Source organism: Poecile atricapillus, chromosome 9 (assembly GCF_030490865.1).
Source record: "Poecile atricapillus isolate bPoeAtr1 chromosome 9, bPoeAtr1.hap1, whole genome shotgun sequence".
In the NCBI taxonomy this organism is placed as follows: Eukaryota; Metazoa; Chordata; class Aves; order Passeriformes; family Paridae; genus Poecile; species Poecile atricapillus.
In genome coordinates this window covers 7,418,309-7,438,211 of record NC_081257.1, presented here as the reverse complement: position 1 = coordinate 7,438,211, position 19,903 = coordinate 7,418,309, and the positions used below count along the sequence as shown (strand labels likewise).

At 50.0% G+C, this 19,903-nt stretch overlaps 1 protein-coding gene across 2 annotated transcripts in view; it reads left to right on the top strand.

The window, feature by feature from the left end:
• The window catches only part of BSN (bassoon presynaptic cytomatrix protein), an 88,754-nt gene that overhangs the window by 53,985 nt on the left and 14,866 nt on the right, over positions 1-19,903 (top strand). For both annotated transcript variants that reach the window (XM_058845025.1, XM_058845024.1), the window contains exon 4: positions 19,017-19,481. In XM_058845025.1, coding sequence (XP_058701008.1) covers positions 19,017-19,481 — 465 coding nt within the window. The remainder of the gene's footprint in view (positions 1-19,016; positions 19,482-19,903) is intronic.

Here is a 19,903-nt window from a genome sequence, read left to right as displayed (position 1 = left end):
TGTTAATGCTTTATTTGGGAACATGTTGGGACACTTAATCGAGCGTTTAATTGGCTTTGTAACAGTGGATTTCTGAGTGGGCTGAGGAGGAGGCAGCTTTAGGACTGGGCTGCAGTGGAGATGCTCATTTTTCCAGCAGAAATGGGAGCATCTCAGACTGAGTTTCCTGGTGTTGATCCACTTACCAAAGCACCATCGTTTTTGTTGTTGAGCCCAGTGGTATTTTGCCCAGTGGTTGTATCCTACAGACTTTAGGATCTGTAAAGGTCTGTGGAATAAAATGTGTGAGGAGAGGAGCTGCCAACGGTGAAGCGTGTGGCCATGCTGGGAAAGAATCCAATGGGAATGCTGATGATGGGATGTGATTGTTGGGGATGGGTTTTGCTAGCTCAGGCCAGGCTCTTATGTTGATTCCTTTCTTGCCACATCCAAACTGTGCTGGTAAAGTCTATAGGCAGGACAAGTCCACATGGGCAGCTTGGGAACTGGAAGGACATTGGTGCTGTGCTGCTGACAAAAGTCCAAGCCTTTATCACAGTGTGTGCTATTGAAGGCTGTGTCCTTCTGTAAGGATCAGCAGGACCTGAAGGACAGTTTGTGGTATTTACAACTCAACCAATGCAGGGATTCACCCTGGTTTAATAGTGTCCCACATACCATGTAGTTCAGGATTCAGCCCTTGCTGTGTGCTGGGATGCCCTGTTTTCCTGACTACACATATGCTGGGGCGAGCCATGTGAGGTAAGGACTAACATCCCATCTCCCAAGGAGTACACTGGGTGTTGGAGAAAATGCTGCTGGGCAAGGGAAGAAATGACATTGAATTCTATGGGAAAAAATGGCATTATTGGTGTGGTTAAAAATTATTTCTCAGGAGGTGGCCAGCTGGATATTCCTGTTCTTCCTCTGTTCCAACAGAATCGTTTGGGTGGGAAGGGATATTAAAGCCCATCTGGTTCCAATCCCCCTACCATGGGCAGGGATGATCAGGTTGCTGGTGAGGCTTTCCTAGAGGGACACAAACTTGTCCCATCAGGTGGCACCACCAGGAGATGTGGGATGGGGAGCTGAGACTCTTCTCAAGTCTCCCTGCTTTGCAGCAGAGTAAACTCTGTTCTCCTGGGAAACAAAGCCTTCCTCTGTGGTGGAGAGGGAGGCCTTGTATAATTAATGTTGCTGGGGGAATGGGGGCTCTGCAGTGCTGCAGTGCCCAGGACCCACCCAGGCTCCAGTGCAGCATTCCCTGCACGCAGCCATCCTCTGCCAGGCAGCAGTGAGGAGCAAGCCCTGCGAGCCAGGGCACTTCAGCCTCTTATTTCAAAGCACAAAACCTCACAGCATGTGAAAAGGCAGAAAGCTGAATGGACCAGGGAGGTACACTAAGGAGCTACTCCTTCCTCCTCCTCCTCCTGGCCTGGTTACTGAGCTGATGAGCTGGGGAAGGTGGATGGCACCAGCCTGAAGCTAAAATAAACACCAAAGTGAAATAGAAAATGAAAGCAAGCTCATTCTTTGAAGCATACCAGGATTCTGAGCCTGGGAAGGTCTCTGAATGGATATTTTGAGCAGTGTTCCATTCTTACATTACCCTGGTTTTCAGTCTCAGTGGTGGAGCTATTAGTGTGGCCTGTGGCCACCTCACAGCCACCTTTCCAATGATTTTTCTGCCACAAGGTCCAGGGATTGAGTGGAAACACGTGACTGAATGACTTTTTGGTTGACATTTGCTATGTAAGTTGAGAGGAAAATGTTTCACAGGGGCAGTTTGTCTTCTGGAGGTGTGAGACCCTCACAGAAAATGGGTCCCCATGTGGCACCCCAGGGCAGGTGCTGGGTGGGAAAGTCCCACATGCTAGAAATGGGTTTATTTATACTAATTTTCTATTCTCCCAGAGGAAATCCTTGCATGGCTTCGGGGCACTCACATCCTGGCATGAGGAGGAGTTGGGTACCAAACCTTTACAGACACCTTGACCCCCTCCAGGGGGTTCATCTGCCTCTTACCTGCTTAAAAGCCTTGTCACAGGACCCTGTGAACCTTGGCTTCCTCCATCTGCATTTTCTCCACAGAGCAGAAGAGGGAATGACATGTCCCTCCATTTTCCACTCCCTGTTCATTTAGCCCTCAGTCAACCCATTCAGCACCATCTCTGCCCCTGTCATTTAATCTGAAACATATTCATTTTCCTATGTGTCCCTATTTTTTTGTGCCTAAGAGCAGCTGCTCCACAGTGCAGACAGAAGCCACGCTACAGCTTCCTTGGTGGTGAGACAGGATTCCTTAAAAACCCTGATGCTTCCATAAGTCTCTTTCTTCACATAAAGCTGCAAACTAGTTCCTTTCCAACGATTGGGAGCGTAGGAGGGATTAACCAGGAGGTGCCATTATTAACGTAAGTGATTGTAATTGTAAGCCAGGGCATTAACAGAGATGCTTATGCTTGATCCAGCAATGATTGCACTCCTTTCCTACTTTGATTCTTGTCCCTTTCCTGCTCCTGTGAATATTTCCAGAGCTTGGGCTTCCACTTATCCCTCCCTTGTGTGTTCACCCTGCAATATTTAGAAAGCACCAGGGGGATAAAATGCTCCATCAAATGTGTGATAATTCCCAGAGAAAATGGGGAAATTTTAGGAAATGTCCCTTGAGGAACTGACAAAGCTGAGGACAGTGCCAGAGGCTGGGCCAGCAAGGGCTCTGGTGTCTCCAGGGGCTTGCCTGCTTCCTAAGGACATTGATTGCTCCAGTGCAAACTGAATTTCTCTCTGCTGTGAGGATAGTGAGGCCCTGGAACAGGTTGTCCAGAGAAGCTCTGGATACCCTATCCCTGGAAGTGTTCAAGAGAGTCTGGATGGGACTGGAGTAACTGGAGTAACCTGGTCTAGTGGAAGGTGGCAGGGGGTTGGAACTAGATGATCTTGAATGTCCCTTTCAACCCAAACTATTCTAGGATTCTGTGATCTCCCAGAGGGAAGATCTGCTTGGGACTGATCACCTCCAGCATTGGGGGTGATGAAAGAGGGTTCCATCTGCAAGTGGCAGCTCTGCCACCCAATTAATTTTAATGTAAAATCCCCCAAATTTTAAAGGCAATACTTTCCAGATGTAAGAAAATGGACAAGAAATGGGACACAAAGTTTGAAGAGGGAGCCACACCCTCAGGAAGCTGAGCAGGAGTTCATGTATCCACCCTCGGGCAAAAGGACATCCAAAATTATTTATTACTTTGTACTTTGCCAAGAGTTTCTAAATCTGTTGCTTGAAATGGCACCTAGAGAAGTGAGATCTTCTAGGCAGTACACAAAATGAGCTAAGTAAGCAGCCCATTAACAGGAATGCTGGCACCTTCTCTTTGAAAAACACATCCTCCTTTTGGGTTGTTAAATAGTTGTTTGCAAACCGAATGGTGATTGGTTTATAGTCAGTCACAGCCAAACACCAGGTGCGCTGAGAGCAGCTGGGAGCTGGAATTCCCAGCAAGGGTAATGCCAGGAATCCAGGAATTAAATATGCCCCCAGCCTGAGAGTAGCAGCTTGAGAAGCTCAGCGAGGAGAGCCTCCTGCATTAACAGAAGCGAATATCAAACTTTTTCTTAAAAATTACTTCAATTCTTTGTGAGAATGGAATTTTTTGGGGTGGGGTGGGGGTGGGCAGAAGTGTAGCCCAGTGCTGGACTTGCTGCCCGGCTGAAATGCCTTTCACTTCTGAGGCTGTTCCTAGAGCTGATTTTAAAGCTCTTTAGGAGCTCCTGGAAACGATTCCCCAACAAAGCAAATAGTTTCAGCTAATTAAGAAGCTGATGAGAAAGCCCCAGGTAATACTTTGCAACTTAAACAACTTTCTGGGGTGTCTGGAAGAGAAACAATTTGAAAGGTGCAGCTGCTGTAGTTACATTTTGTGTGTTGGAGGGCAAAGTGGAGGCACAGGGATCTGGGGGATACTGTGGCTGTGGTTCCTGCTGTGCTTTATCCCACTGGTCACAGTGGATGTGGGACCAGGTGGAGGGGACAGGAGGAAGCTGGGATGTCATGGCTCTTGTCCCATGTGGATGTCATCTCTGAGCATCCCAGCAGCCACGCTGTGGGGTTCAGCCTCTGGGGCACAGTGGGGCTGTGCTGGCAGGTAGCACAGGATAGGTGTGAGTAAACCATCTTCCCCAGCACACCCTGCAGTCCAAGCTCAGTGCTGGACTGGTCCCTGTGTGCTGCTGTTGTGGTCCCCAGCTCTGCAGAGGCTCAGAGAGGCACAAAACCCAGGGTGCTCTGCAGAGCATCCCGTGTTTCAGACAGGGAAGATCCAGCCCTGAGAGATGTTCAGGCTCAGCCACACAGAAATCCATGGTGACACTGGGGAAGGGAACAATCCCAGCTTTCCCCAGCCCCTGGCCCAAGCACCCTCTCAGCAGAGCTGGAAGCCTCTGCAAAGGCTCTGCCTCCTTTGCTGAGGATTATTTCAATTTTGTTTCTGCCTCACTGAGGCCGTGCTGAGCCAGTGCCAGCTGTCCCTGTCTGTGCCAAGCAGTATTTGGGAACCAGGGCAGGCTTTTCCCTGTCTCTCCTCTCCATGGCTATAGGTCCCCCACCAGCGAACCCCTGAGCTGCCTCAAAGCTCATCCTGGCTACAAGCACCAAAATGCACCAGACCCCCTCAGCCGAGCATGGGGCTTTATTTCCAAAGTGTTCTCTTCACTGCTGCTTTGCCTCCTCATCTTCCCACTGCCATCTGCTCTGCCTGCTAAAATAAGGCAGCGTGCTGCGGGTGAGCGGTGCTGTGCTCAGGGAGCCTCTGCTCTGCCCGGGCTGCTCAGCACAGGGACCCTCTGCTGGGCAAGCTGTGGCCTCTGGGAATGGGAGGGGAGGGTTTGTCTACCCCCTATCCCTGCCCCAGTTTCAGGTTTATCTCTCCAAGTTGATGGAAAGAGTGGTACCAACCCAGGGTGATGCCTTCTTGCAAGGGATTTGGCTTCTCATTGTGGAAATGCTCATCTCCCACCTGGGGCAGATGGTGACTTGCTGAGACTGGATGCCCAATTTTTAGATAGTTTAAGTGAAATAAACCCTACATTAGGAGACCTTAAGTCTCTGGAGAGTGGCCCAAGTCCTTTGTGCTGCTCTTATCCTTTGATGCCCTCTCCCGTGCTTTCCTTGTGAAGGAGTTACTGTAAGGAAATATATGTAGGACCACCTCCACCAACCTTTTCCTTGGAATGATGAAAAGCCTCAAGGGCAGATTTTCTGGGGGCCTTTCTGCACCAAAAATGTGAATACTCACGGCAGGGTGTCCCAACACATGGCAGAGCAGAGTCCTTCATCTGCTTGTGTGTTTCTCACAACACAAAACCAAGAAGAAAGGTGAGGTTGGGAGCTGGGGAGAAGATGTTTTCCACAGTTAGTCCAGAGACCTCATTGCCATGGGATACTGGAAAAGAGAGTACAACAAAACACTGGAACACAAAGGGAGGATTTGGGGGAATTTGAGACGCCTTTGGGAGCGGTAAGACAGATTTCTTAATTTTACAGATCTGTTTGGGGATTTTCAGATGGGATCACTGAATGTTTTGTATTGTCCCATGCCACAGCCAGCAGCCTTAGGCAATTATTTGTACCATGACTGGGAGATAAGTAGCAGTCTCTGAGCTCCGACATGAAGGGCTGTTTTAGAGATTTTTTTTGGTTAGGATATTTTAATTGTTTGGAGCTCAAAGAGCACCTGGTTCCCAAGCTTGTTGAAGCCGTTAGCATTGATTTCAGAAGGGTTTGGTTGACTCAGAGACAAAATATTCTCAAAGAAAAAGAAAAGCAACCCTAGTTTGACAAAGAAATAAGGTATTTGGTTTGGGAATAACCCCACAAAGTGTGGATGTGGGTCTGAGGACAGGATCTGTGGGTTTGCCCATGGCTCTGCAGGTGTGGGCTCTGTCCAGGCTCTGGAGCTGGATCCTGGGGATGTGCATGGCTGAGTAGCAGCTCGGGTGAGGGAGCTGTGGCAGCAAATCCATCCCACTGGCTGCTGGGAACAAACACCCTCACTCGGGTCTGCGAAGGAGCTGTGAAATTCCCCTCTTTACATAATTCCCTGGTTTACTCAGAGCTGTTAAGTATGACCAACAGTCATCTGTTTGCCGAGAGCAAATAGGACATGAGGAGAAGAGGAGCAAACTAGAGCTAGGCAGAAGTATTTTTAACAAATCTGGGTTTTTCTTCAGGCTGGAAGTCAGGGGAGTGTTGCCAGCCTTTAGAGGAGCAGGTTTCTGCAGTGGCCCCGAACTACTCTTGAAGTGGAGCTTCTTAAATTGCTTAAAGGGTTTATGTGAGGTGGTTCCTCTTGCGGCTTCAGGAGCCACAAAGTCCCACAGGCATCTGTCTGTCTGCAGAAAGGGCAGCTGGGGAAGGAAACGCCTTCACAGATCATACTAAATTGACTAAACATGTGATTCATATGATTTTCTAAATTTTTTTTTAAAGCAACCATTTTATGCGAACTTCACCAATTCATTTCTTTTTGGCTTCTCATCTTCATTCTTGCTGCATTTACTATTGAGATGGAAAGTCACAGCTCTTCCACCCCAACAGCTGTAGCCAGTTCCTATCTCCTGGCTCCAGAGAGACTGGGCACTGCTGGTGGGAACATCCATCCAGGTTAGGGTCACACCAAATCACCACGTGCCAGCTGGGGGCTATCAGCTATTCCTAACAGAAGTTTAAGTTAAAATAAGGTGGTTTTCAAAAGAATCTTAAGTTTAAAATGAATTCTGAAGATGATGAAAATTGAATTGGCCCCGCCAAGACACATTATTCCTCTGTAGGCAGCTCATGATTCCTGACTCCATCAAAGTGCCCAAAATGTGGGCTGTGAGGAGTCAGGAAACACTCAGGATAAGGACAGATGGTGAGAACGGGGGATGTGTTCCTGGGGAGGATGGTTGGGAACTGTACCCCAAGCAGGTGGGAGATGCTGGCCATGCCACTCCAGCTCTGCCATGGGCAACAGGTAAGGGGATGGGAGAGGGTGTGCAAGGCATGAGTGTGGAAAGATGCTGCTCTGTATAATCTGGGAAGTAAAATGGCTCATCCATCTCGGTTGTAACAACTCATGTTTCTAGAACATTTCCCAGCCTTTTAGTGTAATAGTTTATTGACCCGCACAGCAGCATGAAAGATTATGGGAGTTAATTTTTCAAGCTTATCGCTTGATTTATTCCATAAAGGTAGTTCATTTAATTAAAATATTTCTGCTGCTGGAATTAGGACTCACAGCCTTGAAGCCTGGAGCAGGGTGCTTGGGCTTTTTTGAAGCAGCAGTCATTTAATGTGGTCAAGCAACACTGCCCACAGAAACCAAAGCATCCAATCCTCTAGGCACACATGCATTTCAGGGCAAAAATTGTGGATGCAGCTGTCTCCAGTGCTATATCTGCTCGCCATGGAAGGACCATGGGAAGAGGGATTTAGTGGCTCTTAGCAGTACAGCCCTGAGTAGCCTCAGCCACCTCCACGTGGGGGTTTTGGTCTCTGCCAACACAGGGTTGTCTCTTGGGATAATATTAAAAAAAAATAAAACTATTTTTAAAGCTTGGAAAGCTTTATGTGCAGGTACTGCAGGACTTTGGTTTGTGATGTCCTGAGCTTTCAAGCCATACCACTGATGGTTCCCCAGCCTGCTTTGAAAATAATCCCTTGTGATCATGAAAGAGGTTCAAACCCAGTTTGCTGCTGCTGGACTGCTCTGTGAGAGGACAGAGGACTCAGCAGCTCCTAGGGGGAGGAAGCTGAAGCTTCCCAAGATGCTGATTTTTTTCTGGTTTGGAAATGAGTGTCTGATAGACACTTGGGGCTCTCTGCAATTTAAAACAGAGCAATCAGACAGCTTGAATCTGCTTTTATCAGATGCAGCAAATTACTTAGTTGTATGGCTGGATATTTTAGTCAACACTAGTGCCTATGAAAAAAGAAGGTTTTGGTTAAATAAGACTCCTCTGATAAACTTAGCTTTTCTTGGATTTTCTTCCATTCTGTTGAAAAAACATATAGTGTATTTGTTTTCTGTAGAGTTGGCCAGGTTTCCCTTAGCAGGCATTATTTTTGCTGCAGACTTGAAATCTTCTGCATGCGGGTTGAAATGGCTCCTGAGGAGTCAGGTACCTTGTCAAACGTGTGTGAAACAGGCACAAGGAACACCTTGCACCTACACCACACCTGCTTCAATGGGACTGGGGTCCATGGTGACTGGATATGGGCTCTCGATGGACCTGCTTCACATCTTCTGGGCGTTATTGTGCGATTTTTATCATGCAGCTGGCATTCAGAGATGCTCCTGCTGCTGCTAACCTTGGCTGAGAAATACATCCTGATAATGGGTACTGTTGAAGATAAGGCTGGTTGGCAGGCTGATAAATCTTGTTAAGGAGTACCCGATCACAGAGTAAATTACAATGCATGGCCAGATCGATTCAGACAAAAATGAACAATATATTACTTCTTTATCAGTTGGGGAGAGTAGACTCCTGGCTCAGTGCTAGTGGGAGAGCTGTGCTGGATGGCACTGGAGCTTGCTGAGAAGATGCAGCTTCTCAGTGAGTGCATTCCTGGCAGTGCCAGGGCAGGAACCCAGCAGAGTCCTCAGGGAGGGTGCACTGGGAACAACTGGTCTGTGTGTGGGTGAGAAGGGACAGGGAGCTTGGACATGGTGGAGAACAAGAGCTGTGTTCCTCTCTTCTGCATGGTTAGGTGATGGTCATCCCAGTCTGGTCTGCAATGACTGGAAATGAGCCAGACAACTCTATAAATGTCACGTTGGAGCAAAATGGGAAAATTAGAGCTTGCCATCCTTGGGACAGCCATAGCTAATCTGTGAAAACCAGACCAAACCCTCTGCTGCTTTAATACCGTTGCCTGGATTTTATTGTGAACAGAAAATCTTCTTAATACTTCATCCATTTGGATCCAGTCTCTCGGAACTGAGCTGGTAGTTAATTTAGCTCTTTCTCCAAGATGAAACAGAGAGGAATAGTAAGGCTCAGTGAAAAGGAAAATGAAAAGTGCTTTCAGCATCAGATTTCCTCTCTTGTTCCTCCTATTATCCTTTTTCTTAAATACTCAGCACCTGCTCACATGTCACCTCCCATCATTGCACCTCCAGCTGTCCAGCCTGGACATGACTTTTCTCCCACTTCTCTGGAAAGATGCTCCATCTTGAGTCCATCCCAGGCCAGGGTCAGTTTTATCTCCACCCTCTCATTGCAGAAGGAAGCATCAGGTAATGGTCAAGGTAGCAGAAGATGTGTGGTGATAGCCAGTAGCCAAGAAAAAACAGGAGCACATCCAGATTGGAAATAACAGAGATAAATGAGTGTCAAAGCTGCTACCCAGTGGTGGCAACTGTGGGAAATTAAGGGTGAAATATGAAATTTTGACCAAAGTGCTGAGGGGTGACCATGTGCAGATGGGAGTGGCTGATAGTAACAGAGAGAATGGCCTTTTGAAGGAGGTTGGGGTTGGCCTCCATGTCTACTCACCATCTCCAGGGAAACCCACTCATGTTTATCTCCACCACCATTGCCCTGCTGGGAGGTGGCACCTCTGCTTCCCATTCCCAAAGGCAGCTGGTTTATTGCTGGATGTCTGGTAGTGCAGGAGCATGGCAGTGACACTGCTGCTCAGCAGGCCATTCCCAGGGAAATGGATGCTCACCCACAGCCCTGGGAATTGGTCCCATGGCTTTTAGACAAGCCAAAAGCATCAAAGTGCTCTCCTCAATATCCTACTGATTTTTTTAAATGTTATTTTTTTTTAATCTAATGAACTGGAAGGAAATATGTTGAGTGGGGAGGGATATCTATATATATTCTGCAAAAGCACCGGTTTCCAAATTTTGGACAGCTGTGTACCCTTTTTTAGCAGCCCCTTCACACAGCCCACACAGCACCCAGGCTCTCGCCTTCGACTCGTTTGGAAATACGCTTCCTTGATTGCAAAATAGTTCAAATCCTTTGACTTAGAAACATTCTTGCTGTTCAAAAAGGATTTTTTTTCTTTTTTTTTTTTAAAGCTCCAAAAATACAGAAGGTGCTTCCTGCCGCAGCAGCTGCCCTAATTTTGGAAGGGATGGAAGATGGGCAGAGATGAGCAGGGGGAGCCTGGCTCATAGCTACGGCCACACAGGGATGCAGGGGATGAGACGCTTCAGGGTGGGAGCTGCTGGCTGTGGGGGCTTCAGCCAGATGCCAGAGCCAGTGGTTTATTCTGGGGTCCCAGCCAGAGGTCCCAAACAGGTTGTCCAATTGGCCCCTTGGCATTTGGGTCAGTCAAGGTGAGCTGTTTTCCCCGTAATGTGGAATAAAATTTTTCAGGTCCAACAGTGAAATAACAATATCAAAAAATAGTCTGAGCTTGACTAACACCATAGTTCCTGATAGCATAGAAAAGTTGGTGGCATTTTCCTCAGCTTCTGTCAAGCCAGATTTGGGAAGGACCCTTTCTCTGGGAGTAGCTGGGACAGCCCAGGGGATGGCAGAGCAGGATACCTGTCCACAGGTCAGCACCCCAAAAAGTCCATTTGTTTACTGCAGTGGGCAGCAGTGCAGGGGAAGGATCTGGAGCACAGGTCCTTTGAGGAGCCACCGAGGGGGCTCAGCCTGGAGAAAAGGAGGGTCAGTGGGAAACTTCAACTCTCAACAACAACCTGAAAGGACATGGTAGCCAAGAGGGGGTTGGTCTCTTTTCCCAAGTAGCAAGTGCTAGGATAATGGAAAGAGCCTCAAGTTGTGCCAGGGGAGGTTTAGATTAGACATTGGGAGAAATGGCTTTGCAGAAAGTTTGTCAAGCACTGAAGGAGGCTTCCCAAGGAAGTGGTAAAATCACCACCCTTGCGGGGATTTAAAAGACATGCAGATGTGGCACTTGGGACATGGGTTAGTGGTGGCCTTGGCAGTGCTGGGGTAACAGTTCAACTCAATCTTAGAGCTCTTTTTCAACCTAAACAATTCCATAATTCTGTGATTCCGCCTTCACTTCTGCCACAGGAGGTACTGGCCAGGATGGGATGCCCTGACCCAAGGTCACAGCCAGTGGGGTTTGCAGCTGGGCAAGGAGCTGCAGCTGGTCCAGGCTGGTCATGGTGGACAACCCCATCTGCAGCTCTCCTACGGCCACAGAGGCTTGCGATGCTTTCCCCTTGGCATGGTGGCGTTCACCGGCCTGGCCATCGGCTGCTGCAGTGGAATAAGCTGGACTTGGCAAAAGCACAGCTATTCCTCGAAGGCGAGTGGAGGGTAGCGTTGCTATTACTCATCAGTCAAAGACTTTCAGCTGGAATAATCCTCTGCTGGCTATGTGGAGCATTGAGCCGCAGGGTGGGAGGCTGTGAGCCCCATGGGAGCTGTTTTGCTGACCCTCAGGCTCTGCTGTGGAGGGCCACTGCATCCCTACTGCAGCCAGGAGAAGGGAGTGTAATCCCTGGGATGAGACGTGCAAGGGGAAGGCAGAGACAAGGAACAGGACAGCAATGGCCACTTTGGCACCTGGCTGTTGTCCGGCTGCCCATGTCTACTTGTCTTCCCCTTTCCATCCCCAGTAAAGGGGATGGATTGTGGAGCTGACACCCTGCTCCTGTTCCAGGTCTGCTCTGGGGAGATTTGGGGAGGGGACGGGGCACTGGTGCAATACACACCATCTTCCTTGCAGCTGTCATGGGGCTGGGAGATGCCTCTGCCCATGTCCTTCCCTTCCCTCCAAACATGCTGACAGCAGCTCCAGTGCTCAGCCATCGTGTGCAGCTTCTTCCCTCCTCTCTTTCTATTTTCCACCTGAGAGTAGTCCCAGCACAGAGAAGGGATGAAGTGGAGCAGATGGGAGGCAGAAAACAAGCCCTGTGAGGCAGAGCTCATCCCAACGAGCTCATTACCCTATGCTGTTTTTAATCACATTATTGCTGTGTGAAGGCCATCAATACATCACACACATTTAAAATAGAGCTGGGGAGGGACCATCAGCTCCATCAGCCTGAGACAGGCCACAGGAACAGATAAGAATAGTCTGTTGCTGGAAAACACATCACTGGGTGGCTTAGTCAAACACTATATATAGCAAGGGATTGAAATAACTGTGGTGGCTTTCAGGGGAGCTGATCTGCAAGCCCGGGGTTGTGCTAAAACTTGCCCAGTTGATGGTAATGAAGTCAATTAGTGTGGAGCAGTTGGCAGCTGAGGAGACTCAGCTGCCCGAGGTGTGTGCAGTCCCCTCTCCGCCTTTCCCTGCAGATGGACTCGGGAGCCCGTGGCGTTACGCTGGGAGTGGCATTCCACTCTGTGGGTGAGGGAGCCAGGCAGGGGGAAGGATGCTCCACTTGCTCCTCCATCCTAGCAGGCATCAGTGTGTGGCTGCTGGGGTCCAGAGACATGACCTGCTCTGCTGACCACTGTTTGGGAGTTCCATTTAGTGCTCCATTTTGTTTACAGATTCTATATATATATATTTGTATCTAGACATGTGCTAAGCTTCAGAAGGAGCATTGCAGTTAGCAGCACAAATGCAGACAGTTCTGCATCTAGCTTGAGTGGGATTTTGAGGTGGTTTTAGAGCAAAAAAGGCATAATCAGGGTAATAAAATATCCCACACTTTCTGCCCTGTTCTGTGTTCTGGAGGTGGCTGTAAATAATGGTGTGGGACACGCAACCCCACGCTTTCCCCAGGGATGCCCCTGTCTGTGCACTGCCCCCAGTTTCCCTTGGTCTGGTACTGGGGCACCTGAATTCCCTCTGGTCTGTTCTCACCACAGGTGCAGATCCCACAAGCACCTCCTGCGTGTGCTCCATCTCTCCTCCTGATCTCTGGTGCTTCCGCTGTCACAGCACACGTTTTCTTTCCTTGCCCTCGTTTCAAATCCCATCACTGCCTCAGCCTCCTAAGAGAGATAAGGGCTGGGGTGGAGGTAAAACCAGGCCTGTGGTTGTCTGCTGATGGCACATGATTGTTCAAAGCACTCTCTGTGAACATGCTCTGGTCAGATTTTGTTGTATATCCTTCCCTCTGTAATCAGGAATCCCAGAGAAGAGCCTTTGGCACTGCTCAGCTCACCCACCTCCCCCCATCCCAAAACTGTGGCAGCTCAGAGGTGCTCGGCAGAGGTGTGGGGAGGGGATTTGGAGGGGCTCTGGAGAGTTCAGCTGGGAGAATGGGCAGAATCCAAGGGGGAGTAAACGTCAGCCTGTGCTCACTTATTTCTCACTCATCTGAAATGAGTGAGCACCAGGGTTGCCTGGGAAGGGTACAGGAACACTTAGAAGGTGGGGAACCTGCCAGGCAGACCCCTGGAATTGGCTGAGGTGGGTCTGAAACAGCCCTGGCAGCCAGTCATCAAGTATGATTTAGTCCCTTTCCTTCAACACTGTGCTAAAAACCATGCACAGCACGGACAGAGCTGCAGTGTTCTGAGCACAAGGATGCAGAGTGTTAGGGAACTGGGATCACACGGTGAGATGCCCCCATTTCTGCTGTGGGAAGGTGTGTGGAAGGTGTCTGGTTGTCAGGAGCCCTCCTAAAGGGAGCTTTCCTGCTAGTGGGGCTGAGAAGAGGGCTTGGGAAGTGATTTTATGAGGTTCTTGTTAATTTGGATCTTGATTCAGATACCAGAAGTGTTTTCCATATTTTCCAGGCATCCATCTGTCACAGTGATGAGCCCTGCACAGTACTTGTCAGCAAATAAATGAAATATTCTGGTGAGATTCACTGCATTTAATGCTGGGAGATGAGATCTGGCTTGCGAGATACTTGTACCTCATGCTACTTAGTTTGTACAGATTTTTGTCCCAGTATTTTAATAGATACTGTTTTGATTGTGTAAAATAGATGGTGTAGAGAATAATTAACCAGGAGAGTCCCGGGGGTGAGATTGTGGGGAGCAGTGTGCGTGGGGATAAAGACCATGGCCGAGCATCTTCCAGGCACTGGAGAGGTTGAGCCAAGGAGCCCAGGGGCTGGTGGGGATGGTGGGACTGGTAACCAGCTGCTGACTGGAGAAGCTGGGAAACTTCTGGCACCACTGGCTCCCACCAAGCCTCTCAGACCTCCAAGTCATTGAACAGAGAATTCATGTTTAACTGTGATGCTGAGGCTCTCTGGCTCCATCATTAAAAAAACCCAGCGGCGCTGGGGGAATTGAGCATTTAATTAACTTGCCAAGTGGTAACGTTGACCAGAATTATGCGGGAAGACTTCTATTTTTGTTAATTACAGTTTTGTTGTCGCCCATTAGTAAATTAAAACAATTGCAGGGTAAGACCCGGTGGAGGTTGGCGAGCTCGGCTGTGGCCACCTGCCAGCCAGCTCTGGAGCTCTGGGGAGGCTGGGAGCACCCCCATCCCTGCAGCCCTCACTGCTGACCCCCCCTACCCTGCCTCGCCCCCCAAGAGGGAGCACAGGCAGCCATGGGCACAGCACTTGCTGCCCCTTCAGCAGAGCCAGCAGGAATTGTGGCCAAACCCGGCATCCCCTGATGCCACTCACATGGCTGTAAACTGGCACGGTCCTTCCCACCTAGATACAATGTCTTAAAGGAAGCTGCCTTCTCTCAGTCCCTCGTGCCCTGTGCCCAGGACTCTGTCCTGCCTCTTATGACCCCACCAACACTGATTGTCTCTCCAGAAACCCACTTTTTCTGTGACTCTTCTGCAAATCCCAGTTCTTTGGAGGCAAGGAAAGCAGAGAGCCCAAGGAATCAGGGCTGTGACCCTCAAAGGCTGTAAGCTGATAACCAGCTGGGCTGGGCAGCCCCCAGCAGCCTAACCCCCCTACTTCTGGCTGGCTGTGTTCCAGTGCGCCCTGCCATGCCAGGGCCTCTTCATTTCAGGTGGCATCTCATCTTTAGTTTCATCCCGCTTCTTAATTATTGATGCTTTCCTCCGCCTGGAGCCTGCTCTGCATCCCAGCAGTGTTGCCCATCTTCCCTGCATGCCACAGCCTTCATCAGCCCCAGCTCCCAGACCTGTGCTCCACATGGTTAAACCCCCCCATACCCACCACCACAGCGGTTCTAAGGCAGCAAACCTCAGTGCCAAGCAAGGCCCAATCCCCATCCTGATCAGGGCCAAGGTTTCCAGCATCTTTAAGTGTGGAGACTCAGACAGAAGCCGCCGTGCCTTTGCCATAAGCTCCTTACCCACTTTCCACCCCAGCGAGGGGCACCCTGGCTTCCTGGGCATCCAAGGGTTTGGACATGTAAAGCACTAAATACAGCCTAATTATTATTATCTTCGTGGGATCTGGTTAATCTCGATGGGGATTTACAAGCTGTTAGCAAAGCAGCCGCTCCTCCAATGTTTGCATTTTTCTCAGGGGCAGCTTAATCCCCTTGGCTGTGTTCTCTGGGAAATGCCTGAGGCCAGGTTATATGGAGGAGGAAACTGCTTCAGAGCCAGTCCCTCGGAGAGGGAGCAGAGGTGCAGTGGGATAACCAAACACCGAGCTGATAACACTGCGGGAGAGGGACGGATCATTTGTCACCAGCAGAGCGTGGGACACTGGCACAAGGCTGGGAGGTGCCTCAGCTTCAGCATCCTCAGAGACCCCCTGGGATTTAGTCCCCAGATACAACAGGTGTCAGTGCTGCGGTTGATGGGGCTGCAGAGGTCTCTGAAAGAAGAGCTCGCAATTATTTACCGGAGGCATTCCCACTGGCACGGACAGCTTTGCTTGCCTCCACCTTCCCACAGCTGCTGTGGGCAGGATTTCTCTCTCCTTCATGTGCATGTGGGAGCTGGGCAGCTCACATCTGCTGCTGCTGCTGCTGCTGGAGTGTTCACTGCAGCCAGTGTGAGCTGTGATGGCAAATGCTGTGCTGGCTGCTGCAGCACGGTCTGTGCTCACACACAGCTCCACGTGGCACTGGCTGTCACAAGGATGGGGCATTCCCACAGCTCAGGAAAATTCAGTTATCCTTTTGCTATTTTTCTGCCTTTTCAGCCTCACAGTCATTTTCCACAGGGGTTTGGATTGAAGCACAGGGTGCTTCTCTTCAACCTGTAAGACCCCAGAGGTGCTGAAGCAAAAGCCAGTAAGAGAAAATGCAAACTCAGCATATGCCAGCCTCAATTTGCATGTCTCTGGGGCTTGGCTGGCACTTCTTACAGCTGGCAAAGCCCAAGGACCCTCTCTGCCTGCCCTTCCTTGGTTCCTGCCTTCCTGCTGTACCTAGGCCTTCCTGCCTGCTTTGAAAGACAAGGGGCATTTCAGAGTAGAGCTCCACAATCTTTTTGGCAGAGCTATTTTTAACAGAGATTTTCCCTTATCCACTTCCCAGTGCGGTCCCATGAAGAGTCGAGCTGTCACATCTACGAGAGCAGGATGGCAGGGTGAGCTGCTCAAACTGGGGCAGCTGCCAAGAGGAATGGCTGCAGAGCCACAGCTGGGAGGAACCTCAGGGAGGAGGCTCAGACCAACCTGCAGAGATATCAGATCATAGAATCATAGAACGATTTGGGTTGGAAGGGACCTTCATCCCATTCCAACCCCTCTGCCATGGGCAGGGTCACCTTCCACTAGACCAGGTTGTTCAAAGCCCCTTCCAGCCTGATCATGAACACTTCCAGGGATGAGCATTCCCATGGAATAGATTAGTACTGTGATCATCTGCCTGTGGAGGAGCCCTAAGCCTCATGCTGATGAGATCACACCAGCAGTGACACCTGCCTCTCCATGGGCTTCTTGAATGGGACCTGGTTGGCACTCAGCATCTGCAGTTGGTACCTGGAGGCCAGTGTTGGCCTTCCATGGTCTTTCTGGGCTTGAATTTTTCCCTGGAAGGGCAAAAGCAGTTGTGCCCATCACATATGCAGAGCTCCCCAGTCACCAAAGTGTGGCAGGTTGGGACATCATGAAGATAAACAATGCCCCATTCAGGGAGTGTATAAAGGATCCGAGTGAGGCAGGCTGGGTAGTTCAAGGCAAGCTGATCTCCTCCAGCTCCTTCAGGACCATGCTGGGAGCTGGTGTGATGGTGTGGCAGACAGGTATGGGCAGGAGCTGAGCTGAGCTTTGCCCTGACACATCCAACTCATGCATCGTGCACCGTGCCCTCCCCTCACCGCCTGCATCAGGGAGGGAGATCTGGCAAAATAAAATGGGATTCCTGAACGAAAAATGAAAGGTCGCATATTTCCATGAGGCATGGTTTCAATTTGTGTCACACAATCACATTTCCTTCTGTGGCCTGGAATTATTACACAGCAGAGTGGGGTGAGCAGATCTGATTCAGAGGCACGGGAACGAGTTCTGAAACAAAAGAAGACAAATGCAATCATTAAGATACAATAGGCTGCACTTGGCCCTTAATTAGACTTTCTCTTTGATTAAGCAGTAATTAAATATTACTGTACTGAAAGGGATTTTTTTAATGGCCCTCCAAAGCCCTAATGTATTCTTAAGATGTTTGTGTGAAGAGCAGGGGTTGCTGCAGGGTGCTGTTTGGGAGGATGTTTTACACCTGCCCCTTTCCTGCAGGAGCAGCCCTCCTGCCCCTCTGCTCCCTGGAGAGGATGGCTTCTCCTGGGCGGGATTGCTGCAGGAGTGAAGAAGTGTCTGTGGGAAAGCCCTGCTGCTCCTGGCCACCAGCAGCTGCAAGGCATCTCCAGCATCTCATCATAACCTGGAGACTCCTGGGATGCAGATGACAAGGCTATCACAGTGCTTCTGTCCCATAGGTGTGGGATTTAGAGGCATAGATTAGAATCATGGAACTGTTCAGGTTGGAAAAGACCCTTAAGATCATGGAGTCCAACTGCTATCCCAGCACTGCCGAGCCCACCACTAAATTCTGCCCCTAAGCACCACATCCACGTATCTTTTAAATCCCTTCAGGGATGGTGACTCCCCTGCTTCCCTGGGCAACCTGTTCCAGTGCTTTACAACCTTTTCAGTGAAGAAGTTTTTCCTATAATTCAATCTAAACCTCCCCTAGCACCACCTGAGGCTGTTTCCTCAATGTCATTTTGATGAGCCTCATCTTCTCCAGGCAGACCATGGCCCCAGGGTACACAGCTGGCTCACAGCCCTGGCCCCAGGCTGGTCCAGCTGAAGACCAAGACCACCTCTGACAGCAGGACAGCTCCTCAGGGCCAGCCACCCATTGAGGTTGGCCACCCTGAGCTTTGGGAGCCGTGGAGAAGTCTGGGAAAAGAATCTGGAGCATATTGTACTGTTAGCAGCAAAACCAGGAAGATTTAAGGTGCTGAAATGTCTAAAGGAAAAGTGTCAGGCCCCTATTCCTGGACATTCCTGGGTGGGTAAAAATAGCCCTTGGGTGACCCCGGGGAGGAAAGCGCTTCTGATCTCTTAATGCAGAGCCCCTGCCGTAGCCCTGCGGGCTCTCTGCCACTCACAACCCCGCTTGCCTCTGCTTTTTCCAGGCCATAAAACGACAGCTCTTGCTGAGAATTTCACTAGACAAGATTGTCTTGTTCTTTTCCTGCACAGCGTGTACTTTGGGTAATATCTTTGGGAAATTCTGGCGTACTTGTGTACCCAGTATTTTTGTTAACCTAGAAAAAAAGAGCCGTAAGTGTTATGATTATGCTATTAAACCTTTATTGTATCAAAGAAAACAAATCAGAGTGAGAGAGGAGCTATATGGAGCTGAGAAGTGTAAAGCTACGGTAATAATCTGCCTTTGATTGTTTAATTTCACTTTAAACTGAAATACCACAAGGCTGAAGAATCAAAGAGCTGATGATGCTGAGGGATTGTGCTGGAGAGTGTGCAATCCCTGTGCCACTGCCATGGTACCTCTGGCTGAACATCCCTGGGTTCTGGACAAGGGTAGGGATGTGTTGAAGCTGGATGTGGATGGTTTGCAGGGTATGGCTATGATGCTGCATGCCCCTCCACAGCTGGTTATTTGGTTTGGGTGGGCTGAGTCCTCGGCACTGTTGCCAGGTGTTCCACCAGCAGAGCTCCTCCGTGAGATCCCTGCTGGGGTGAAGCTCCCAGAATTTCAACAGGACTTTTCCTTCCATTCTTTTGCAGAAGAACGAATGGCTGTGCTTGAACTGCCAAACTCAGCGGCTGCTCGAAGGCAGCCTCGGCGACCCTGCCCCGATGCCACTGCCTACCCCAAAGCCGCCATCCACTGGATCCCCGCGGCACCAGCCGCCCGCCGCCGGCCAGCAGCAGAGAGCGCCCACGCCGGCGCCAGTGCCTGCCGAGCCTGTGGCACCTCCCGAGCAGCAACCCTCGCCCGCCAGGAGCCTCCGGGCTGCTGAGCAGAGCAGGACCCCGAGCCCTGCCCCAGCAGAGAAGAAGCCCCCACCGCCAGCAGAAAAGAAGCCCCCGGTGCCGGCAGAGGAAAAGCCCCTGCCCAAAGCTGCCCCAGAGCCTTCCAGAGCTCCTGAGAGCATCGCTCCAAAGGGGAAGAGCATGACCCCCAAACCAGAGGTGGAGACCAAGGAGGGCCAGGCACTCCCCGACGTGCCGCGGGCAAAGGAGCAGGAGGTGAGCTCTCAGGGTGTACCCAGCTCCGAACATCCCTGGGCTGGCGTGGTACTGAGCTGTGCCTCTATCAGTAATTGTGCCTACAAATGAGGAAGGACCTTCCATGGCAGCATGCTGGTATTTGCCTTCTTTTTATTAAAATTACATCAGTTCGGGCAAAACGTGATAGTTCAGGTCATGTCTGGCCTTTGGATTTCTTTTAAAATAATATAAAGGTAGTTGGGATTTGTTGTCAAATGGAAAACTCATTTTCCAGCATTCCATGTTGCAGCAGTGGGTGTTTTTCAAGCTCTTCATACCATCTTTTCTAAAATTCAAAACAATTTGGGGAAACATTTGACTGCCTTGGGATCATGTTTCCCCACAAGCAACCATCCCAGCAGCAGCCAGCAGAGCCCCCATGGGGAGGGGGCATGGCAGAA